General features: G+C 33.8%; 1 protein-coding gene across 2 annotated transcripts in view; it reads left to right on the forward strand.

Annotated features, from left to right (window-relative positions):
• Positions 1–21,326, forward strand: part of BRD10 (bromodomain containing 10) — an 83,129-nt gene that overhangs the window by 11,321 nt on the left and 50,482 nt on the right. Inside the window, exon 2 of one of the 2 annotated variants that reach the window (XM_016214250.2) lies at positions 9,297–9,497. The exons of the other annotated variant lie outside the window; for it this stretch is intronic. Within the exon in view, the coding sequence (XP_016069736.2) occupies positions 9,297–9,497 (201 nt within the window). The remainder of the gene's footprint in view (positions 1–9,296; positions 9,498–21,326) is intronic. 2 annotated transcript variants of the gene reach the window in all.

Here is a 21,326-nt window from a genome sequence, read left to right on the forward strand (position 1 = left end):
GTCGATGCTCAACTGCTGAGCCACGCCCACCTGGGCTGTATATTTTTTTACTAGCATGTAAGTTTAATGAGGACAGGAATCGTGCCTGTAAGTGTTGCTGCTGACACGTAAATTAATACTGAATGAAGGAATAAGTGAACAAATGAACAAAGGAATGGATCTGTCTGAAATTTATTTTGATCAAGGAGTAAGGTTGAAATCCAGCTTTACTTTTTTCTCATGTCCAGCCAGTTGTCACAGCATCACTTTTCTTTATTGATTTTATTTACCATTTTTATAATATATTAAATTCCTGATGTTTTTGGATCTTCTTTTTTGTTTTTTGTTCCCCTCCCTTCTCTCACCTCATGTGCCCCCCCCGCCATCCCCTCACCTGATGTCCTCTGGGTCCCTGTTGCTCACATTTGGCCTCACCCCACACCTCGCAACACAGCCCCATTGCTTGCTGGCCGTACCTCACCTCATATCTTCCTGGTTGCTTGCCTCAAGAGTGGTCCCAGTGGCTCATCCTGACCCTGCTTATTTGGATCTATTTTTGACTTCTCTTCACTGTGCTGTTGGTATGTCTCACTGTTCATCTTCTGGTATTAAACTTATATAATACTGTAACTATAAAATCCATTTTATTTTTTATTTTAATTTTTAATTTTTTTTATTGTTCAAAATATTACAGATGTCCCCTCTTCTCCCCATTGACCCCCTCTACCCCTTCCACCGTCCTCCCCAGTCCCTCACTACACCATTGTCCATGTCCTTGGGTTATGCATATATGCATATAAATTCTTTGGTCAATCCCACCACCCCCTTTTTAATATATGGTAGGATGAGTCCTCCATCAAATGATTTTTCTTTTTCTGAATTTTCCAGAAATGAAATTTTTATGTTTTTATTTTTCCATGGTACTTTTTAATAATATAATATACCTTTTAATAATATATTTTTTAATAGTACAGTGGAATCAGCGTTTGTATCACTCATGTTTTGGTCACTTGACATAAGAAATATGTGAGAGAAGAATAGAAATTACTGGTTTGTGGGGAATAAAAATGATATTCTTTCCATTCTGCAGGCACTATAATGCCTTCAGTTCTTGATGGACTCGTGCATCTCTTTGTTATGACCTGTTTTTTCAGGTAGGCAGTAGCAAGATTCGCCCTAGCTTTCCTGTCTTTCCTCTTTGTGCCATTGTCTGAATCTGAAAGTGTGCTGAATTTACAGTCTTCTACCTTAAAGCCTCATCAATACTTGGCAAATATTTAGAGGAGTTGGCCAACAATAGGAAGCCAAGCTATCTATCAGCCCCCCTTTTGTAGACTTGTCACAACTTTAGCATCTTCATTGGAACATGAACATAACTGGATTGTATGAGAGTTAGTGACCTAAGAAGCCTTCTGCTCTGCCTTTACTGAGAACTCCTGATTGCTTCTGGATGGTGAAGAACAGCTGTCATGGTAGTAAAATGTTTGTTCAGCAGAACAGTCCTAACTTATTAAAAATGCTTATCAAAGTTGTTGAGGTTGGTAAAGCACTTTCAAAATACCATTTCAATGTAGCTAAAAAGTTTACCTTTGTGCCTTAGTTAAATTAGAAGAACAAAATCAAGAAATGGAAATTTATTCTAAGCAAAATGTTTAGTTTTTTAAAAATTTGTTATGATGGTCTTCAGTTGTTCTTTTGGGAATTAAGTCATTTATTTGGTGCCACAAAGGCCTTGAAAGGTTTTTTTAACTTATAAGGATCTTTGCTATTAATTCCTTATTGAAGTTGCCCTCTTGAATTTTACTAATGAATGTCTTACTGCTTAATCCTTGGCTTTTACTTAGCCCTTTCTCCATCTGTCTAGAGAATTAAATTGTGTAGATCACTTAGTATTTGAAATTTTTCTTCTTTGGCCTCTCTGTTTCTTAAACTATTTCTTTAACTTATCTTTTCAGTATTTCTCTTCTTTAGCTGTGTTTCTCCTTATAACTGGATAATCCCTAAAGTTATGCCTTTAGATTGTATCTCCCTATATTTATTTCTCTGGAGAAATCATTTTTTATTAAAACTTTATTATGAGAACTCTTAAAACAGTATCTTGAGCTTTCCCTTTTGTCTTAGTTTTGTGTTTATGTCCAAATAATTTTTCCAATTTATTCTGCAACTGTTATCTCAAAATGTTAAAAACTAAGTACATATTTCTAACTCAGGTCTGCTTCCCAGTTGTTTTATTTTTCTTTTCAACTTTCACATTCTTTTCCAGTGGTGTCACCATTGTTTCAACCTAAGTATATTAAAGCCATCTTTGATTTTTATACTTCTCACTTAGTATATACAAACTGTCACAGTGCTCATTGCTGAATCCTTTGCTGCTCATTTAATATTTTGAATAAATGAATTTGAATAATATGAATGTTTTCCTTAATTACTATTTTTCTTCTTTCCTTACTGATCCAAAACTGCCCTTTCTGCAAAGTCCAGGTTAAGTGCTTGACAAAAGAGTAATCAGATGGTATAGAGACATTGAGTAGATAAGAACTGAAAAATATCAATTGAATTTCATAACTAGGAGACTAATTTTGGTGGAGGAGATGCATGCGAATGCCAGATTAAGGTGTGAATGAAAGGTGAAATGGACCAGCAGTTTAGATGTGACTCTTTTCAAGGGGTATGGTTTGTTGTTAATATAAACTTTGATGTATTTTTATGCTAAAGGCAACTAGCAGGTTCAGGTTGAAGATGCAAAAGATAATTAATGAAATACAAATTCTGAAAACCTATAGTGGAATCACTTTTTGATCAGAGGATGGGAAGCGCATTTTTCACAGCATCTTAAAGTTGCATTTAGATAATTTTGTTTGGATTCAGACAATTTTATTTTTTGAGAAACAGGAAGTTAATGGAGCTCTTAAAACTACCATTTTGTCTGTGAAATAAATGGCAGAGTCAGCTGCCAAGTGATGATGAGCAGTGGGCTAAAGTTTTTAAATAATGATGGCATTTGCAGATGGGTACTAGACTTATTGGGGGAATAACTTTATATAAATATCTAACCCCTGTGCTGTACATGTGAAACTAATATAATATTGAATGTTAACTATAATTGGGAAAAAAATTTTTAAACTGAAAAAAGATGGCATTTGAAATTTTTGTTATGGAAAACCAATGAGGAAGTTGACTTCCTTCAAAGAAGTGGTTTTAGACAGGGTTGAGCCCAGTTTAGATTACAGGTAGACAACAGACTTTAAGGTGGGACTTTTCCCACAGTGCTTAGTAGTGGAAGTATAGGAGTGAAGGAGTTTTTATGGCTGAGATGCATGAGAGAGGTTGGGTGCCTGAGCCAGAAAGATAATTGATTAAGGGAGATGAGAAAAGCGAAGAGGTTAGTCATATATGATGAGTCCCAACTAGTTATCTGTGTGAATAGCTGAAAGAGGCTGGATTATGTTAGAGCAAATGAAGGAATCAAACAAGGAACTGGAGGTCTGGATAAAGATAAGTTAAAAATACAGGAGCAATAGAGAAACAACTGGGAGAGTAGATGGTAAAGAGGATCAAGTAGGAAATAAGTTTACTAGTCTGTGATAAATGCTCTTTTAGTAGGTATGAAGACTTTTTTTACCAACAACTCTTTTGGGTATCCAATATATAGGATGTCCCCTCAAAATGTATACACACTTCGAATGATTATAGTTAGTGTTTATTGCCCTAGCCAGTTTGGCTCAGCCTATAGACTGAAGGGTCCTAGGTTCGATTTTAGCCAAGGGGACATACCTTGGTTGCAGGCTCGATCCCCGGCCCTGGTCAGGGCATGTGCAGGAGGCAACCAATCGATGCATGGCTCACATTGATGTTTCTCTCTCTCTCCCCCTCCTTCCACTCTCTCTGAAAAACAATGGAAAAAATATCCGCTGGTGAGGTTTTTTTTTAAAAAGTCAGTGTTTATTAACATTCAATTCATTTTCAGATTTTAAAAGAATCTACAGAAGTGTATCTTTTTTTGTATGTCAATGCTTGTTTTCAAACTGATGACCATTCTGGGCCAGGCACTGCTGATAACTTGAAGCAATGGAACCACAAATATCAAGAATCATTTTTGCCCGGCCGGGCGTGACTCAGCGGTTGAGCGTGGACCTAGGATCCAGGCGATTGGGGTTTGATTCCCGGTCAGGGTACATGCCCAGTTGCAGGCTTGATCAATGACTCATCATTGATGTTTCTATCTCTCTCTCTCCCCTCCTTTCCTCTCTCTGAAATCAATAAAGATATATTAAAAAAAAAAAAAAAAAAAAGGAATCATTTTGTTCAGTGTTTGTGCGCACTCAATTCCACTGTTGCCTGTTTGTACCGTAAACTTTTATCTCTTATGTATCCCCATAAAAAAGTCTAGTGGATAAGTTTTCTTTGTTCAGAGCTTAGTCTGGCTTCACCGATTATTTCAAATCAGTTAAACCTGAAAAGGAGTGACAGTTTAGTGAGTTATCAGCTGTTAAAGTATGTATACATTTTGAGAGGGCAGTGTTTGTACTTCAGTTGCATTTTCAAACTTCCAGTAGCCTTTCAGGATAAATTTCCTTTGTTCATAGCTTAGTCTGGCTAAAAAGAAAGAAACATCAGTTGAGCTGTCAGCTGTTAAAGTGTGTATACATGTTTTTGGGACACCCTGTATAGTTGCAGATAAAAGTAGTGGTCTCTAAACTTTTATAATTTGACTTCTAAGCAGAAAAAATTTTAAAATATTCCCCATTGTATGCATATTTATTTATAAATCATATCTACATATTTATATACTATTATGTTTTCTATATTATAAAGCATAAAACATTAAACTAGATACTTAAAATATGAGATTAAGCATATTGTAAGTAATTTTAAAATATTAATATTACAAAAACTTATTTTGGTGAGGCCATTATGGTATTTCATTAGTTTTGAAAATCATGGTTTAATACTTGGCTGCAGAGCTATTTGAAGGACTTGTTTTAAGTTAGATTTATTTTGGTACTTGGTTTTAATGATTTTTGTAGTTCAGCACTCATAAGTATACATAAATCCAGATGGAAGAAGGCCATTGCAGGCCAGGCTGACTACATATAAAGCATATCTATCAAACATGAAAAAGTTTTTGCTGAAATCTACCAGTAAAAGTTCTGTCTTTCCTAATTTCATTGAGTTGCTCTTAAAAACTAATACAAGGTCTTGTGCTGAATAATCTTCATTTGCCTCCTCAAATCCATTCTCCACCTGTGCACTGCACCCCAAGAGGCTGATTTCTAAGGACTGCATCAACTGGTCTGCCTTATTCTCTGGCTTCTGATTGGGGTCAGTCAGTGGGAGGCACTGACAGGACAGGGAGGTAGGGATATTTATTCTAAGAGCTTTCTCTTTGCTAGGCTGCAGGTTGTCAGTAACTGCTTTTATCATTGTGTGGCCCTCTTCTACAATTACAGCTCTCTCAGTTCCAGTAACTATTGCCTCTCATTCCCCTATTGGGCCTAGAGTGTGATGGCTCCGTGACTAGCCCAGGAGTGCTTCACCATCCCTTCATAGTTTCCTTAATCTTGCCTGTACATACATAAATAGTGTCTTCATTAACTATCACCTCATTTTTAGTATTCTCTCTTGCCAGTACCCCTGAGGGCTATAGTTGCATTTTAATATTTTTAAGTAATGGATTTTTAAAAAAGTGACTGAAACTTTAGAATATTTTTAAGTAGGTTAGATAATTCTGTTTCTAAGTTTTAATTGTACAGATACAATTTTTATAAGTGACACAACAACATCATAATAGAAACCTTGCTATATGTATTTACTAGGGAGTCAGTATTAGTCCATATATTAACCATAAGTAAAGATTAATATCAAATCACTTCCTTCTTAATACTTATTTTAATAATTTTAAACAGAATTGAGCCTCAGAATTCTGAGATTTGAAATGTATTAACAACAGAGAAAATACCTTTCATGCTTTGTGGGGGGAAAAAAGATAACTATAAAACTCAGTAAATCAACTGTAATTATTGCTTAGCTTTTGCTTATAATTAGCAATCTGTTATTTTCAAACTATTATCAGACTGACTTCATGAAATAATTTTCCTAATAGGCAGGGGAAAAAACAAATTTTAAAAAAGATAGTTATTTTAGTGTATTATTTGATTATTGATTAATTATCTGACAATTCTCTTTGAAGGTAAGACTTATTTTTTACTGCATTTTATTCCCTGATAAATGAAACTCAAGTATTTAGTTACAAATGTCTAACAGGGTTTTTTTTTTGCACTATGGACAAAATAGATGATGGGAATTCTTCAACTTTAATTACGTATATAAATTTAAAATGATAAATAAGCCACTTGGCTTGTATTCTTCCAAACCTTCCCCCCCCCCCCCCACGAGACTCTGAAGCTACAGCCATTAACTAAACAAAGCCCTTATGCTCCTAGAACCTTCATTCCGGTGGGGAGATTTAATTACCAATTAAATAATTATATGATGCAATGTAGTGATAAGTAGCATGAAGGAAAAGAAATCATGTTAAAATAGAGAGTGACAGGGGATCCTCTACTAGTTATGGTGGTCAGGGAAGTCCTCTCAGGTATTCTGGCGTTTGAATAGACATTTGAATGAAGTGATAGTGCCTAGCCATACAAATATCTGGGGAAAGAAGGCCTTCCAGGAGGAAGATCAGGTGCAAAGTCGATGTTGGTGTGACTGAGAATAACGAGACTTTTGTGGCCAGGACACAAAGATCTAAGGGCAGAATGGTAGAAAATGAGGTTTGGAAAGGTAGGTAAGGGCCATATCACACTAGGTCTTCTAGGCCATCAGAACTTTATATTTTAAGTGTAATTGGAAGGCTTTGGAGGAGACAGAGCAGGGAATGACAGGATCTGATTACCTTTTAAAAGGATTATGTGGGTTGCTGCATCCAGAGTAGATTTTAGGGAGATGAGAGTAGAAGCCAAGAGAACTGTCATGAAGAGATTGCAATTGTCTGGGTGAGTATTTGAACTCGTCCATGTACACACTACTCGGTGCCATATGTATGTTTACATATATACTTGTATATAATTCCTTTTGGGTCAAAAAATATATTTTGTTCAGAAACTTTGCTTTTACATTCAGCAGAGTGATATGGACATCTTTTACAGTGAGCACATGTAGATTTACCTAATTTCTTATAATAGGTGGATGCTATTTCTTATTGTGGGTACATTACCTTAGTTAATTTGTGTTGTATCAAAGGATATTTATGTTTTCAAGTTCTTTTTAAATAACAAACAGTACTGCATGTGTGTGTGTGTGTGTGCGTGTGTGTGTGTGTGTTTATTGCTTACAGTTGTGGAGATATATCTATAGGGTAAATTCCTAGAAGGGTGATGCGTAAAAGGATATGTGCATGTTAAATCTTAATGATTATTACCAAATTGACTTTCAAAAATGCTGTGCCAATTTTACACACCCACTAGTGTGTGAGAATTTTTCTTTCTTAAAATCCCCTCCAACACTGAGTAGTATCAGTCTTTTTATCTTGTTGATATGAGAGAAACATAGTTTTCTGTTTTATTTTTAAATTATAAATAAGTATTAAAGCTTATAAATTTTTATTTTTGATAAGTAATAAAGGTTATTTTCTCTTTGGTCTTTGTTCTGAGAAAATACTGTTAAAGAAGTAGTTTATTAATTTCATCTTCTCTGTTTAGAAGACTGAATGAAGTTAAAGGATAAAATTGAGTTTCTCACTTTTTTACATAACAATTTACCCATGTGACTTACTATTTTCCTCAACTCTCTTTATCTCCAATTCTTAACATACACTGTGACCTCTGAGAAGTCATAATGTTTTGGTGTAATATTAGTTATTAATTTTCTCTTCTATTAGTGTTGATGAGGAAGTGATTATCATTACAGATGTACTTAGTTCACCAATAAAAACTATACTAAGATGAACCCAAGTATATCCATTCAGATCTGTTATTGCCAGTCATCTTATTTTCCTTGGGCCCACATTGCTTACTCTCAGCCTATTAGCCATCATACAGGTGTAATGCTGTTGTGCATGAAAGAATCATAGCCTGAAAACTATGGATAGTTTAGCCCAAATTTTTGAGAATTATTGGAAAACCAGTTTAAAAGTTCATTCCCTACCTAAAGCTGAATTAGTTAAAATATTATCTTCTTATAACAGAGAAAACACATAATAATGCCATAGTTCAGTAGAAGCTTGCAATCATACCATTTGTGGGACCTAGATGGCCTGAGAGTAAAATTGTTAAGTTTTTCTTAACTTAGAGTAATAAACCACTGCGAATGTAGTCCAAGATGGACAGGAGTTTGATTGTACTTCATGCCATGAAGGTTTATGTTTTGGTGATTTTTTTTAGACTATCTTCTATTAAGACGTATAGGAAAGCAGGAAATTATGACTACAGGGTCAACTTTGAATTTGTATAAATTCTTATATAACATATTGAATGCTTACTTTGAGTATTGACTTGATTTTGCCACTGTAGAAACAACATGTACAAAACCTTCAGACTGGCAGACTTTACAAAGTTAGAAGAGCAGATGTTTGTTTTTCTGATGCTTTTTACAGTTAACACATACAGGTACAAATCCAGAAGTCATTTTTTAGTCTAGACTTAAAAAACTTTGTTTAATGTAATGTTTCTTTTTCCAGTGTGAATGGTTTTAAGCAAATTGTTGAGAAACTTTTTCATCAATATCTTTAAAAATTAGGTTAATACCTTATTATATTAATAAAATATTATAAAGTAGGGAAACATTTGTGGTGAGGTTGAAGAGGAAATCTAGATTCTTAGGTTTTTCTTATAGTCAGACGATTTCCAAATTTACAATTGTATATTGTAATACAACTTAAAATTGTATATTTTAATGCTTCATTTATCTATAATTTCTTCAAAGTGTTTATGTGTCATAAATTTTCTCTCCCAAAATCTTTTTGTATTATTGTACATTTTCCCACACCAGTGATAGGTAGTATGAAATATATGAAGAGATATAAAGATAAGCTACATATAATTTTGCTAACAGAAAACTTGTTTTCATTAAAAAGATAGTGCTTTAATCCTTAATTTTAATGCTTTAGTTTTACATATTTTTTAAATGTAGGGAAGGAACTATCAGTGATTTTATGAGATAAGTACGGAAAATTAAAAATTATATAGGGAGAATAAAAATCTAGAGCATAACTAGTTTTTGTGTAGTTAGCAAAGGAATTCTTAAGATGCTGGTTAAGGGGGTTTATTGCTTACCCACAAGATTTGACCTTGTGAATTGACTTATTCTTCTCCAAGGCACTTGAGAGAAAAGACAACGATAGCAGTTACATCTAGAGGCTATTATGGATTGGAGGATGAGAAGGGAACTGCATGTACTTCAACAAGGCGTCGGTCAACACCGCGAAGTTTGGCGGGCTTGACAAGTGGAGTTTTTGAATCTATAATGGTTCAAGTTTTGAGACAGGAAGAACAGCTGAGAGCAAAAGAAGAAAAAAGGTAAATGTTAAAAAAAATTAAGTTCATGTTGTTCAAATTTTCAGGACCTACTTTCAAAGAGTAGCTGTGTAACTTTTGTATGCCCATATCAAATTTCTGGGCTCATTTTAATAGTGTTCCAAAATGCATTGCCACGAAAGTCTGAATTTATAATGAAATATCACAATGAAATTTGTTTTAAAATACAGTTTTAAATTTTAAACCAAATTATTTTGAAGCAATACAAAAATAATTTTTATAAAAGATTTCAGAATGCTTTCTAGATTTCTAGATTTTCTTTCAAATTATTAATTTTAAACTAGAGGAATTTTATATAGATTTGTATAACTTAGGATAGACTCATAGACCTTTAAAATTAGGAGAAACTCCAGAGATTACGTAGTTCAAAACAATACATAGGTCTGCCAGTTCCTCCACTGGTATTAATTTCCTTGATAACTATGCTTACTCTGGGCTCATCAGGAAAGAATGTTGTGCTCAATTAGTGTTACCTTCTAGGATCTGGAAGCATAGACTGATGGCACTTATAACCATTTTACTTAAAACAAAAGAGACTAGGACCCAAACAGGTGAGTACTCAAAAAGACTGGTGATTTGTATCCTAAATAAAATCTTCAACTATGTTAGGAGTGATTACTGATGTAATAGGGAACTTTGCTAATTCTATTCAAAGGCAATTTATAATATGTTGTTGCGCCTCTCATAGAAATAAATGTAGCTTGCTTTGATATTTATAGGATTAACACTTGACCTTGAGACTTTCCACCACCACACTTTTTATAATGGTGGTTAATTGGGAACCCAATAGTGTGTAATAGATTGGAATAGCAAGAAATTAAAGAAAAGGAAGGCCTGTAGGAAGGAGGCTATAGTAGTCTAGATCTCCACTACTGATGTCCAGAAATAGGGAGAGGTCAGATTGTTCCAGGAACAATCAACAGGAATTAGTACCTTCTTTGATACAGGGGGAACAAGGAAGAAACAAAGATGAATCAGGACATAGTTGTAATAATAGTGATAGTAGCAATAAGAATAAGATTTAAAAAGAGAGTGGTTAACCTTTATGTAGTGTGACTGTTTGCCAGGTTTAGCTCTAAGTACCTGATATGTGTTCAACATTTATTCTGAGGCACAGAGAGATTAAGTAATTTACCCAAGGTCAGGCAGTGTTTGAGCTGTGTGTGGTCAGGATTCAAACATAGGCAATTTGGCTCTAGAGCTTATGCTCTTAAACAATATGCTATCCTTATAACTTGTGAAGTGGTGGAACCAGCAAAGAACAAAGAAGGGTTTGAGTCCGTAATGTGAGGAGAGATCAGTGAACTTCAGTTTTTAATAAGCTTGAAGTTAGGATGAAAACATTTAAGCATCCAAGTAGGAATGACTAATAGGAAACTAGAAATTTTTTATCATTCGGTCTATGGTCCATTTGAAATTAATTTTTGTGTGTTATCTGAAGTAAGGATAAAAAATTTATTTTTCTTCCATATGGCTGAACAGTTGTTCCAGTATTTGTTGAAAAAACTATTTTTTCATCACTATATTCCTTTTGCATCTTTGTTGAAAATCATTTCAACATATATTTGTGAATGGACCTTCTATTCCATTTATCCATAGGTCAATACTATATTGGCTTGATTACTACAACTTTATATAGTAAGCCTTGAAATTTGGTAAATAAGTCTTTCAACTTTGTGTTTTGTTTTCTGTTTTTTTTGTATTTTTCAAAATTGTTAGGTACACAGGATCTTTGTATTTCCATGTGATTTTAGAATCATATTGTTAATTCTTACAGAAAAACAGAAGCCTAAGGGAATTTTGATTGAGATTGCATGGAAGTTATCAATCTGTTTCTGGATAATTGTTTAATTTCCCTCAGCAGTATTTTGTAGTTTTCAGTGTTGTACACATTTTCCACGTATTTGGTTAACTTTATCCCTACATATTTCATGTTTTTGATGTAATTGTAATTTTTAAATTCAATTTATAATTTTTTGTTGCTAATATATAGAAATATAAATGAGTTTAGTATAGTGAAAATCAAAATACTTCTATTTCTGCTCTGAGTTTGAAAGATTTTACTTCATGTAATTTGAAACTCTGGTATTGGATGCATACATATTTATGATTCTTAACATTTTTTTGATGGATTGACTTCTTTCTTAGGAGTGTGCCTTTTTAATCTCTGATAATATTTCTTATATTTTTAAATATTGTATGTAATCTTCACCATTGGCTTATTAGGTATACATCATTGTTTGGAAATTATTTTTAGTGGCTTCTCTAGGGTTTATAAGATGTGCCTAATTTATCACAGTTAACTTCAAATGTTATATACCACTTCACAGTATACTTCTGTTTACCTCTTCCTGTCCTTTGTGCTGTTGTCATACATTTTACTTTATAACTACATGTGTTATAAATCCCAGTACACTGTTATTGTGTGTGCTTTAAATAGTTATCTTTTGAAAAAATTTAAGAAAAAGGATTTTATATTTACCCATACATTTACCCTTCCCATGATGCTCTCTGGTGTCATTTTTCTACTGTCTAAAGAACTTCCTTTAACATTTCTCATAATATAGGTGTGCTAGTGATGAATTCTGAGCTTTTATTTTGTGTTGATGGGTTTTTTAGGGGAGGGGGTGTTTTGGGTTGTATTTTTTTTCCTATTAGCATTTTAAGCATGGCATGTTTTTTACCATACATAGTTTTTGAAGGGAAGTCTGCTGTTCTCTTATCTTGTTCCTCTCTTTGTAATGTATTTTATTTCTCTGACTGCTTTTAAGATTTTATCTTTATTACTAATTTTCAACAGTTTAATTGTAATGTGCATTTCGTGTGGGGTTGAGTTTATTTATATGTGTGCTGATTATCTTGTTTGGAGTTACTGTTACCCAGGAGAGAGTTACAAAGAAGAGACTGTGTTGAACCAATACCTTCTTTTGAAGGACACAGCTCAAGGCAACTTCATGGAGAGGAAGCCACTGGAATAAATATTTTACTCCTGTAATCAGCTGCCAGGGGCACCCTTAGCTGAAACCAAGAGAAACTAGTGGATGAAGTTGCCTATTGATACAGATAAACTGTATAGTGATGGGTAGAGATAAATCTAAATGCAAACAAGATATTCTGTATAGATATCTCCAAATTGATTACATCTAAAATTAACTATGAAAACATGATCTTTCCTCCTAATATTTGGTCTTACTCTAATGCTCCTTATCTTGGTGAGTGGCACCATTCATTGTCTACTGGATTATGCAAGTTAGGAACTTAGGATTCATCCATGACACCTTCTTTTCCCTCACATATAAATCGAATCCAGCCCCAAATCTTGACAGTTTTATTTTCTAAGTCTCTCTTGAATCTGCCACTTCCTTGTATCTTCTTTGCCTCCATCCAGATCCTTCATCTCTCACTTAGACTACTATTTTCTCTTATTTGATTTAAGTGACTCTGCTTGCCTCATTCCAGTTTGTTTTTCACATTAAAGATAGAATGAACTTCTCCAAATGCAAATTTGATCAGGCCACTTACCTATCCCATTGCCTACTATCTCCCCAAAACAAAGCAAGTACAGTTGATTCTTGAACAACGTGGGGCTTAGGTGTGCCGACCCCACACACAGTCAAAAATCCAAGTATAATTTTTGACTCCCTCAATGCTTAACTATGAATAGTCTATTATTTACCAGAAGCCTTACCAATAACATAGTCAATTAACACATATTCTATGTTATATGTAATATATACTGTATTCTTGTAATAAAGTAAACGAGAGAAAAGAAAATCATATGGAAGAGAAAATATGTTTATAATACTGGGCTGTATTTATTGATATTGTAAGTTTACATAGTTTGTTTACAAGGTGAATTGTCTGTCAGTTACCTGCATCAGTATTGTCTTATATGATATAAAACACTGTAGATGTTATATATATTCCTGACACTAGACATCATAAATGAAAAGATAATGTGAAAAAGAAATTCATATTTATTTATAGGTATTAGCAGTTCATACATTGATAACAAAGAAACAGCAATATGATATTTTTTATGATACTTTAGTGTAATTGGTACAATTGCTTCATGGTGGTAAGAAAATCTCCAGAAAATTTTCCAATATATGTATTGAAAAAAATTTGCATGTAAGTGGACCCATGCAGTTCAAACCTTGTTGTTCATGAGTCAACTGCACACACAAAAACTTTAATGGCTGAATATAATTTTTAAGACCCTACTTTCACTTTTTGGCCTCACCTTATCTCTCTAACCTCGTATCTTTCTTTCTCTCGTTTTTGATATCCTAGCTATAGTGGCCTTCTTTACCTCTCTTCATTGCCAAGAGATTATTAACTTTATGTGCATCCAAATTTAGAGTTCACATAAAAACACATGTGAAATGTATCAAGAATGGTAGGACTTTTCTTTTAACCTCTGTTTTCTAAATTTTCTAAAATAAGGATGCTTTTCTTTTATTATTGAAAATATAAAAAGTATTAAAATTTGTAATGTGTCACATTGCTAGTGCGACAGGCAGAATTTTTGAAATATCTTTTGAGCTTATCCCAAGATTTCTTTTGAGTCTGCAGAAGGAAAATGTGGCAATTAGGCAACATGTCGTGTGTGACACATTAGACCGCTAAACAAAGCCCCCGTTTGTACAATTTCCTTACCATCTATCATGATATCTAAAATTCTTTCTATCAGTCTGTCAATTTAATACTCTTCCAGGAGTTAGAGACCAGCAGAGATTATTGATAGTGTAAAATTAGGTCTATAAAGGGACTTTAAAATCATCATAAGGAAAAGTCATATGGGAAGATGGAGAAGGTTGCAAAGATCATTTGATTACTGTAGTTGTGCTTTAGTCCTGGGCATAGGCTTTTTTTTAATATATCTTTATTGATTTCAGAGAGAGGAAAGGAGAGAGAGACAGACAGAAACATCAATGATGAGAGAGTCATTGGGGATCAAGCCTGCAGCCCTGGCATGCACCCTGACCGGGAATTGAACTTCTATCTCCTGGATCCTAGGTCGATGCTCAACCACTGAGCCACCTGGCCGGGCATAGGCATAGGCTTTTAAAAAAAATTAAAACCTTTGGCATAAGATGTGAGAAGATAAAGTTTCCATCCTAAGTAGGTTAAAACAATTTTTATATCAGAAATTTAAGTCAGCAGCAAGCTGAACAATTCTAATGCATATTTTAATATGGTAATACTTAAGTTGTGTGTTGGGCATTTTATTTTTAATCCTCACCTGAGGATATTTTTCCATTGATTTTTAGAGGGAGTGGAGGGGGGAGAGAGAAACATTGATGTGAGAAAGATACATTGATTGGTTGCCCCTCTTCCTACACACACCTGGGGATTGAATCTGAAACCGAGGTATGTCCCCTTCACCGGGAATCAAACTCCAGACCCTTGAGTCCACGGGCTGACGTGCTATCCACTGAGCTGAACCAGCCAGGGCCATTTGATCATTTTTAGTTGATTACCTTGGCAGATGCAAACCTAAAAGTAAATTATTTTTTAAAAAATCTTTAAGCCCAACAATTAGGTCTCTGATTTGTTATCTGTTCCAGTTAAAGGAAGGGAATCCCCACTTTGTATTTTAATTTTTATACAGTAAGTAGCTTTCCCTGTTTGGAACAATACATGCCATAAAAATTGTGGGTTTTTAAAATATATCAGATTGCAAAAATCTAAAATCCTGGCATTCCTTTATTACTATATTTATTTGAACAGCATTGGAAACCAATGCAAAGGAGATGGCAGATGGTATGTGTTGCACAAAGAGGAATAAATACTAAATATGGTTTGGTAGTCTTACCATGTTCAGGTAAATGCTGACGGGGCAGTAGGCATCCTTGAGGCTGATTGGTATAGAGAGGCACTATTGAATTAGGAGACAGCAACCCTACAAGTCAAAGTTCTGGGGAAATGGAGTGAAAGGGCTGGTTAATTTACAGTTGCTGAAGTAGTCTTTAAGCTACTTATGACAACACTGCATTCTGTTTACAATGGTGACCTCAAGCCATTACAGAAAGATTAAATTATGCTTTATACACCTTGTTTAATAAACAGGAGAGTATATAATACATTTTAGATAGTTTAAAAATTAAAATTGGTTATAATTGAAGGTTAGCTCTCATCAACTAAATTTCTTTTCATCTGGAATATGATATTATTAGGTAGCAGTTTTGATCATTAAAGTCTACTTTAGCTGTATTAAAAATATTGGATCTGTTCACCATTCTGTTTCTCAAAACTGTTTGGTTTACCAAAAATAGTGTGTTTTATACTCTTGTTCCACATATTTGTATAAACTTAATGGTGTTTTATTGATTTGGAAATCACAATTTAAAACAAAATGTTTTGTAAAATAAAACTGACTTATGATTGACTTATTTTCAAATTGTCTATAATTTTAAATAACAGTGACTTAATGAAGTGTGCATTCATCATTTGTGAACCACACAGCATTTTTTAACACCTTCCGTACATTTTGGTAATTTCCCATATTACAAGTCTTGACTTCCCAAAGTCGAAGCCAGAAAATTTATATTATTATACTCAAAACTAAGGTAGAGGAATGTCTCCAGTCATATACTTCACACGTGAAATTGCATAGGAGCAACATGAGGTGGTAGTCTTGGTCAGGGGAGTTATCTTTTGGCACATGTAATGGTGGGAGCTTCTGATGGTTCTAGGTTTCTAGTATTACAGGTGCCAAGTAGTGATGGCAGTCTAGTTTTTCTTAGAGAAGCTGTCAAAGTGTGGTTGGGATTTATATCTTCATATCTTCTGTAGGTTTAGCTCTCTGAGCTTTAACAGCTTAAGTAAGCTCCCTAATAATCTTTAAATAAATTCCTTTTCTGCTTTAACTAACCAGATGAGATTCTTTTGTTGACAGCTAAGAAAAAAGCTTGACTGAACATTTAATATGAAAGGTTGGTTTTGCTAAAATGCAGTATTACATATTACTCATTTTATTTATTTTTATTATTTTTTAAATGTATCTTTATTGATTTCAGAGAGAGGAAGGGAGACGGGGGGAGAGAGAGAGAGAGGAACATCAGTGATGAGAGAGTCATTGATTGGTTGCCTCCTGCATGCCCCCTACTGGGGATTGAGCCCACAGCTCAGGCATGTGCCCTGACCAGGAATCGAACCTCAATCTCCTGCATCATAAGTCGATTCTCAACTGCTGAGCCATGCTGGGCTGGACTATATTATTCATTTTAGAAAATGTAAATAAATGTATCACTTTCCTTTTTCATGCCACTAATTTGCATACATTGTATTGGTTCCTGAATTAATGGATTATTTTGGATTAAAGCTCCTATGTATGTTTTGTAATCTGAGAGTGGTGTGCCTGCTTTCACCATTTTGTATCCTCAAAGGCTTACTTCAACTCACCTTCAAGTCCATGACTCAGAAACATCCACTTTTAACTTTTAGTTATTTCTTCTAGTAATTATTTCTACATTTCTAAATACAGCACATGCTTATATTGCTATTTCTTCATTATTCAGTTTGGCATTTTCTATTGACATCTATAGAAGATGAAGACTCAGTTCTCTTACAATTAAATTTAGAACTTATATATGCTCAATTTATCTTAATTTTTATCTCTTCTGCCTCATCTATCTTACATATTATTGTTGATTAATAATTTAGCTCTGTCTCATTTTAACCCCAAACTAGAAAATTATTATTACTATCTTTTTGTAATGTTTATTTACCTACGTGATCAACAATTACTTTGTTCTCCAATCCTTTTTTCATCTTAGAATTTCCTATGGTCATTTTTTTCTTCCTGAATTTTATACTGTAGAAATTTGGATAGTTTCTATTACTGTCTTCAAGTTCACTAATTTTTTTTCTGCCACATCTAATTTGTCATTAGTCCCATTCAGTATATTTTCATTTCAGAAATTGTAGTTTTCATATCTAAAAGTTTGATTTAGGTCTATTTTATATCTTCCATGTCTCTACTTAACTTTTTTACCTGATAGATTACATTTTTAATGACTACTTTAATGGCCTTATTTGCTAATCTAGCATTTGTTTCTTTTCTGGGTCAGTTTTCATTGACTGATTTTTCTCCTCATTATGGGTCATGAGTTCTGCTTCATTGTATGCCTGGTAGGTTTGGTTTTGATGCCAAACATTGTGAGTTTTATCTTGGTGGGAGCCAGGTATTTTTATATTCCTATAAATCTTTTTGAGCTTTTCTGAACTATAGTTATTACTTGCAAACAGTTTGATCATTTTGGATCTTTTATGATTTGTTACTTGGGTCCAGAGCAATGCTCTGCTTAGTCTAGGACTTATTATTCTCTGCTACCAAGGCACAACCTTCCTGAGTATTTTACCCAGTGTCCCATGCATTATAAATTTTTCCAGTATGTATATTCTTGCCTCCTTTGTCAAATATTAACTGACCATAATGGAGTAGGTAAATTTCTGGGTTCTCTGTTCTGTTTTACTGATATGTGTCTGTCTGTTCTTGTGCCAGTACCAGGCTGTTTTGATTACAGTGGCTTTGTAGTATAACTTGATATCTGGTATTGTGATCCCTCCAACTTTGTTCTTCTTTCTCAAGATTCCTGTGGCTATCCTGGGTGTTTTTTGGTTCCATATAAATTTTTGAATTTTTTTTTTCTAGATCTGTGAAGTATGCTGTTTGTATTTTAATAGGGATTGCATTGAATCTGTAGACTGCTTTGGGTAGTATGAACATTTAAATGATGTTAATGCTTCCAATCCATGAACATGGTATATTTTTCATGTGTTTGTATCTTCCTCTATTTCTTTTTTCAGTGTCCTGTAGTTTTCCGAGTACAGGTCTTTTATATCTTTAGTTAAGTTTACTCCTAGGTATCTTATTTTTTTTTTGGTTGCAATGGTAAATGGGATAGTTTTTTTAGTTTCTCTTTCTGAGAGTTCATTACTGATGTATAAAAATGCCATCAATTTCTGGGTGTTAATTTTGTATCCTCTTACCTTGCTGAATTCATTTATTAAATCTAGTAGTTTTATGGTGGAGTCTTTAGGATTTTCTGTGCACAAAGTCATGTCATCTGCAATAATGACAGTTTTGTTTCCTTCTTTCCAATTTGGATGCCTTTTATGTTTTCTTCTTGTCTGATAGCTGTTGCTAGGACTTCTAGTACTATGTTGAATAAGAGTGGTGAAAGTGGACACCGTTTTCTGTTCTTAGGGGAAATGGTTTTAGTTTTTGCCCATTGAGTATGATGTTGGCTGTAGGTTTGTCATATATGGTCTTTATTATGTTGAGGTATGATCCCTCTATTCCCACCTTGCTGAGAGTTTTTATCAGAAATGGGTGCTGGATTTTATTTAATGCTTTTTCTCCGTCTATTGATATGAGCATATGATTTTTGTCTTTCAGTTTGTTTATATGATATATCATGTTTATTGGTTTGCAAATAGTGTACCAGCTTTGCATCCCTGGAATAAATCCCACTTGGTTATGATGTATGATCTTTTTAATATATTGCTGAATCCGACTTGCTAATATTTTGTTGAGGATTTTAGCATCAGGGATATTGGCCTGTAATTTTCTTTGTTTGTAGTGTCTTTATCTGGTTTTGGAATTAGGCTAATGGTAGCCTCGTAAAAAGAGTTTGGAAATGTTCCTTCCTCTTGGTTTTTTTGAAATAGTTTGAGGAGAGTAGGTGTGAATTCTTCTTTGAATGTTTGATAAAACTCCCCTGTGAAGCCATCTGGGCCAGGGCTTTTGTGTGCTGGGAGCCCTTTGATTACTGCTTCAACTTCATCAGCAGTTATTGGCCTATTCAGGCTTTCTGACTCTTCCTGATTGATTTTTGGGAGGTTGTATTTTTCTAGGAATTTGTTCATTTCATCCAGGTTGTCCAGCTTGGTGGCATATAGTTGTTCATAGTATTTTCTTAAAATCCTTTGTATTTCTCATGGGCCAGTTATTTTACCTCTTTCATTTCTATTTTGTTTATTTGGGTCCTCTCTCTTTGTTTCTTGATGAGTCTGGCTAAAGGTTCATCAATCTTGTTTATCTTTTCGAAGAACCAGCTCTTGGTTTCACTGATCTTTTGTATTGTTTTTTAGTCTGTATGTCATTTATTTCTGCTCTGATCTTTATTATTTCCTTCCTTCTACTTACTCTGGGCTTTTCTTGTATTCTCTTTCTAAGTTTTTAAGCTGTAGGGTTAGAGACTCTATTAGAAGTTTTTCTTGTTTTTTGAGGCTTGTAGTGCTATGAACTTCCTTCTCAGGACTGCTTTCATTGTGTCCCATAGATTTGGAGTTGTTGTGTGTTCATTTTCCTTTGTTTCCAGGAAGTTTTTTATTTCTTTCTTGATCTCTTTGATAACGCATTCATTGTTTAAAAACATGCTTCTTAGCCTCCATGTGTTTGAATGTTTTTTAGTGTTTTTGTTGTGGTTGATTTCTAATTTCATACCATTGTGGTCTGAGAAAATGCTTGATATGATTTCAGTCTTCTTGAACTTGTAGAGACTTGTTTTGTGTTCTTTTTCAAAACTGTTTCGTTGTTTTTAATACTGTCTCTTTCACTTTATCCATGATTTTAATTTCTTTTTACTAAACATTGTATTTTCCATGCCCTGTAATTTTTCTATATCTAAAGTTTTTGGTGGATCATATTTTTTTTTTTCCTGTCCCTCATAATACCTTATTTCCTTTTATATTTTGTATCTTTGACTATGAACTTGTTTCTTGTGACTGTATCAGTGGGAGTTTCTGAAGATCTAGGAATAAGGTGCATTTCTTTAAGAGATTTAATTGTTTTTCTGTTCAAGTAACTAACAATTTTGCAATGAGACCACTGTAGACTCATTTCTTAGTGTGATGTTTTCCTGAGCACCCTGGGAATGTGAATGTGGGAAAAAATCCACATGAGAATCAACCTTATAGTTATAAATTCTTAGGAGAAATTTTTTTTCTCAACTCACCACTTCTGTTGTGAAGACAGTTTTCCTTGCAGTCCCCTAGTTAAGGACAGAGGAAGGGGTTGGTATTTCTAGTACACCCTTCTACTGATTGTATGGGCTTTTCAAGACCCAGCTTTGTATCAGGGAAACTAGATTCTGCCAGCCTACCACCAACCCCCATTTGGTAAAAAGTTAAAACTCTTCAAAATTATAAGCACATTTGAAAAAAATATTTTTTTATTAAGAATATGTTGCATTATTTGGGTGTTCAGATGTAATCATGTACATAAATGTCAAATCACAAATGACAGTTTAATATTTTTAATGAACTAGGACTATTTAATCAAATAATTTGTTGTATCTGTAATAGCAACATAGTTATAATATCTCTCAGCCAAAAATATAAAAGTAGGCTTGTTCAGTAAAAGAAAACATCCTGATATTACTAAAATAGTGTTCTTACTGTGTATTTGTTTTAACAAATTACAGTAAAGTAGTACAGAAAAATAGCCAATGTCAGACATTATACCTCGATTTTAATTTAAAGCCGAAGAATTAGTCACATTTCAGTGCTTTTATACATCATTTCTAGAGGTAGCATTCTCAATCTTGAAAAATCAGGAATAAGATAAATTATTATATTTTCCTTCACTTGTTATTCTAATTTCCCCCCAAAATGTTATATGCTTTAATTTCTTTTTTATACAGCTGTATTTAAATAAAATTCATACACTATACAGTTTACCTGTTTAAAGTGTAAAAATCAGTTATTCTTGGTATATTTGGTGTTGTGCAATCATCACCCCAAAAAGAAAGATTGTTAACTGTGACTGTCCATTTTCCCTGACTTTCCTGACCCTAGGAA

Source organism: Miniopterus natalensis, chromosome 12, assembly GCF_054644295.1.
Source record: "Miniopterus natalensis isolate mMinNat1 chromosome 12, mMinNat1.hap1, whole genome shotgun sequence".
Classification (NCBI taxonomy): domain Eukaryota; kingdom Metazoa; phylum Chordata; class Mammalia; order Chiroptera; family Miniopteridae; genus Miniopterus; species Miniopterus natalensis.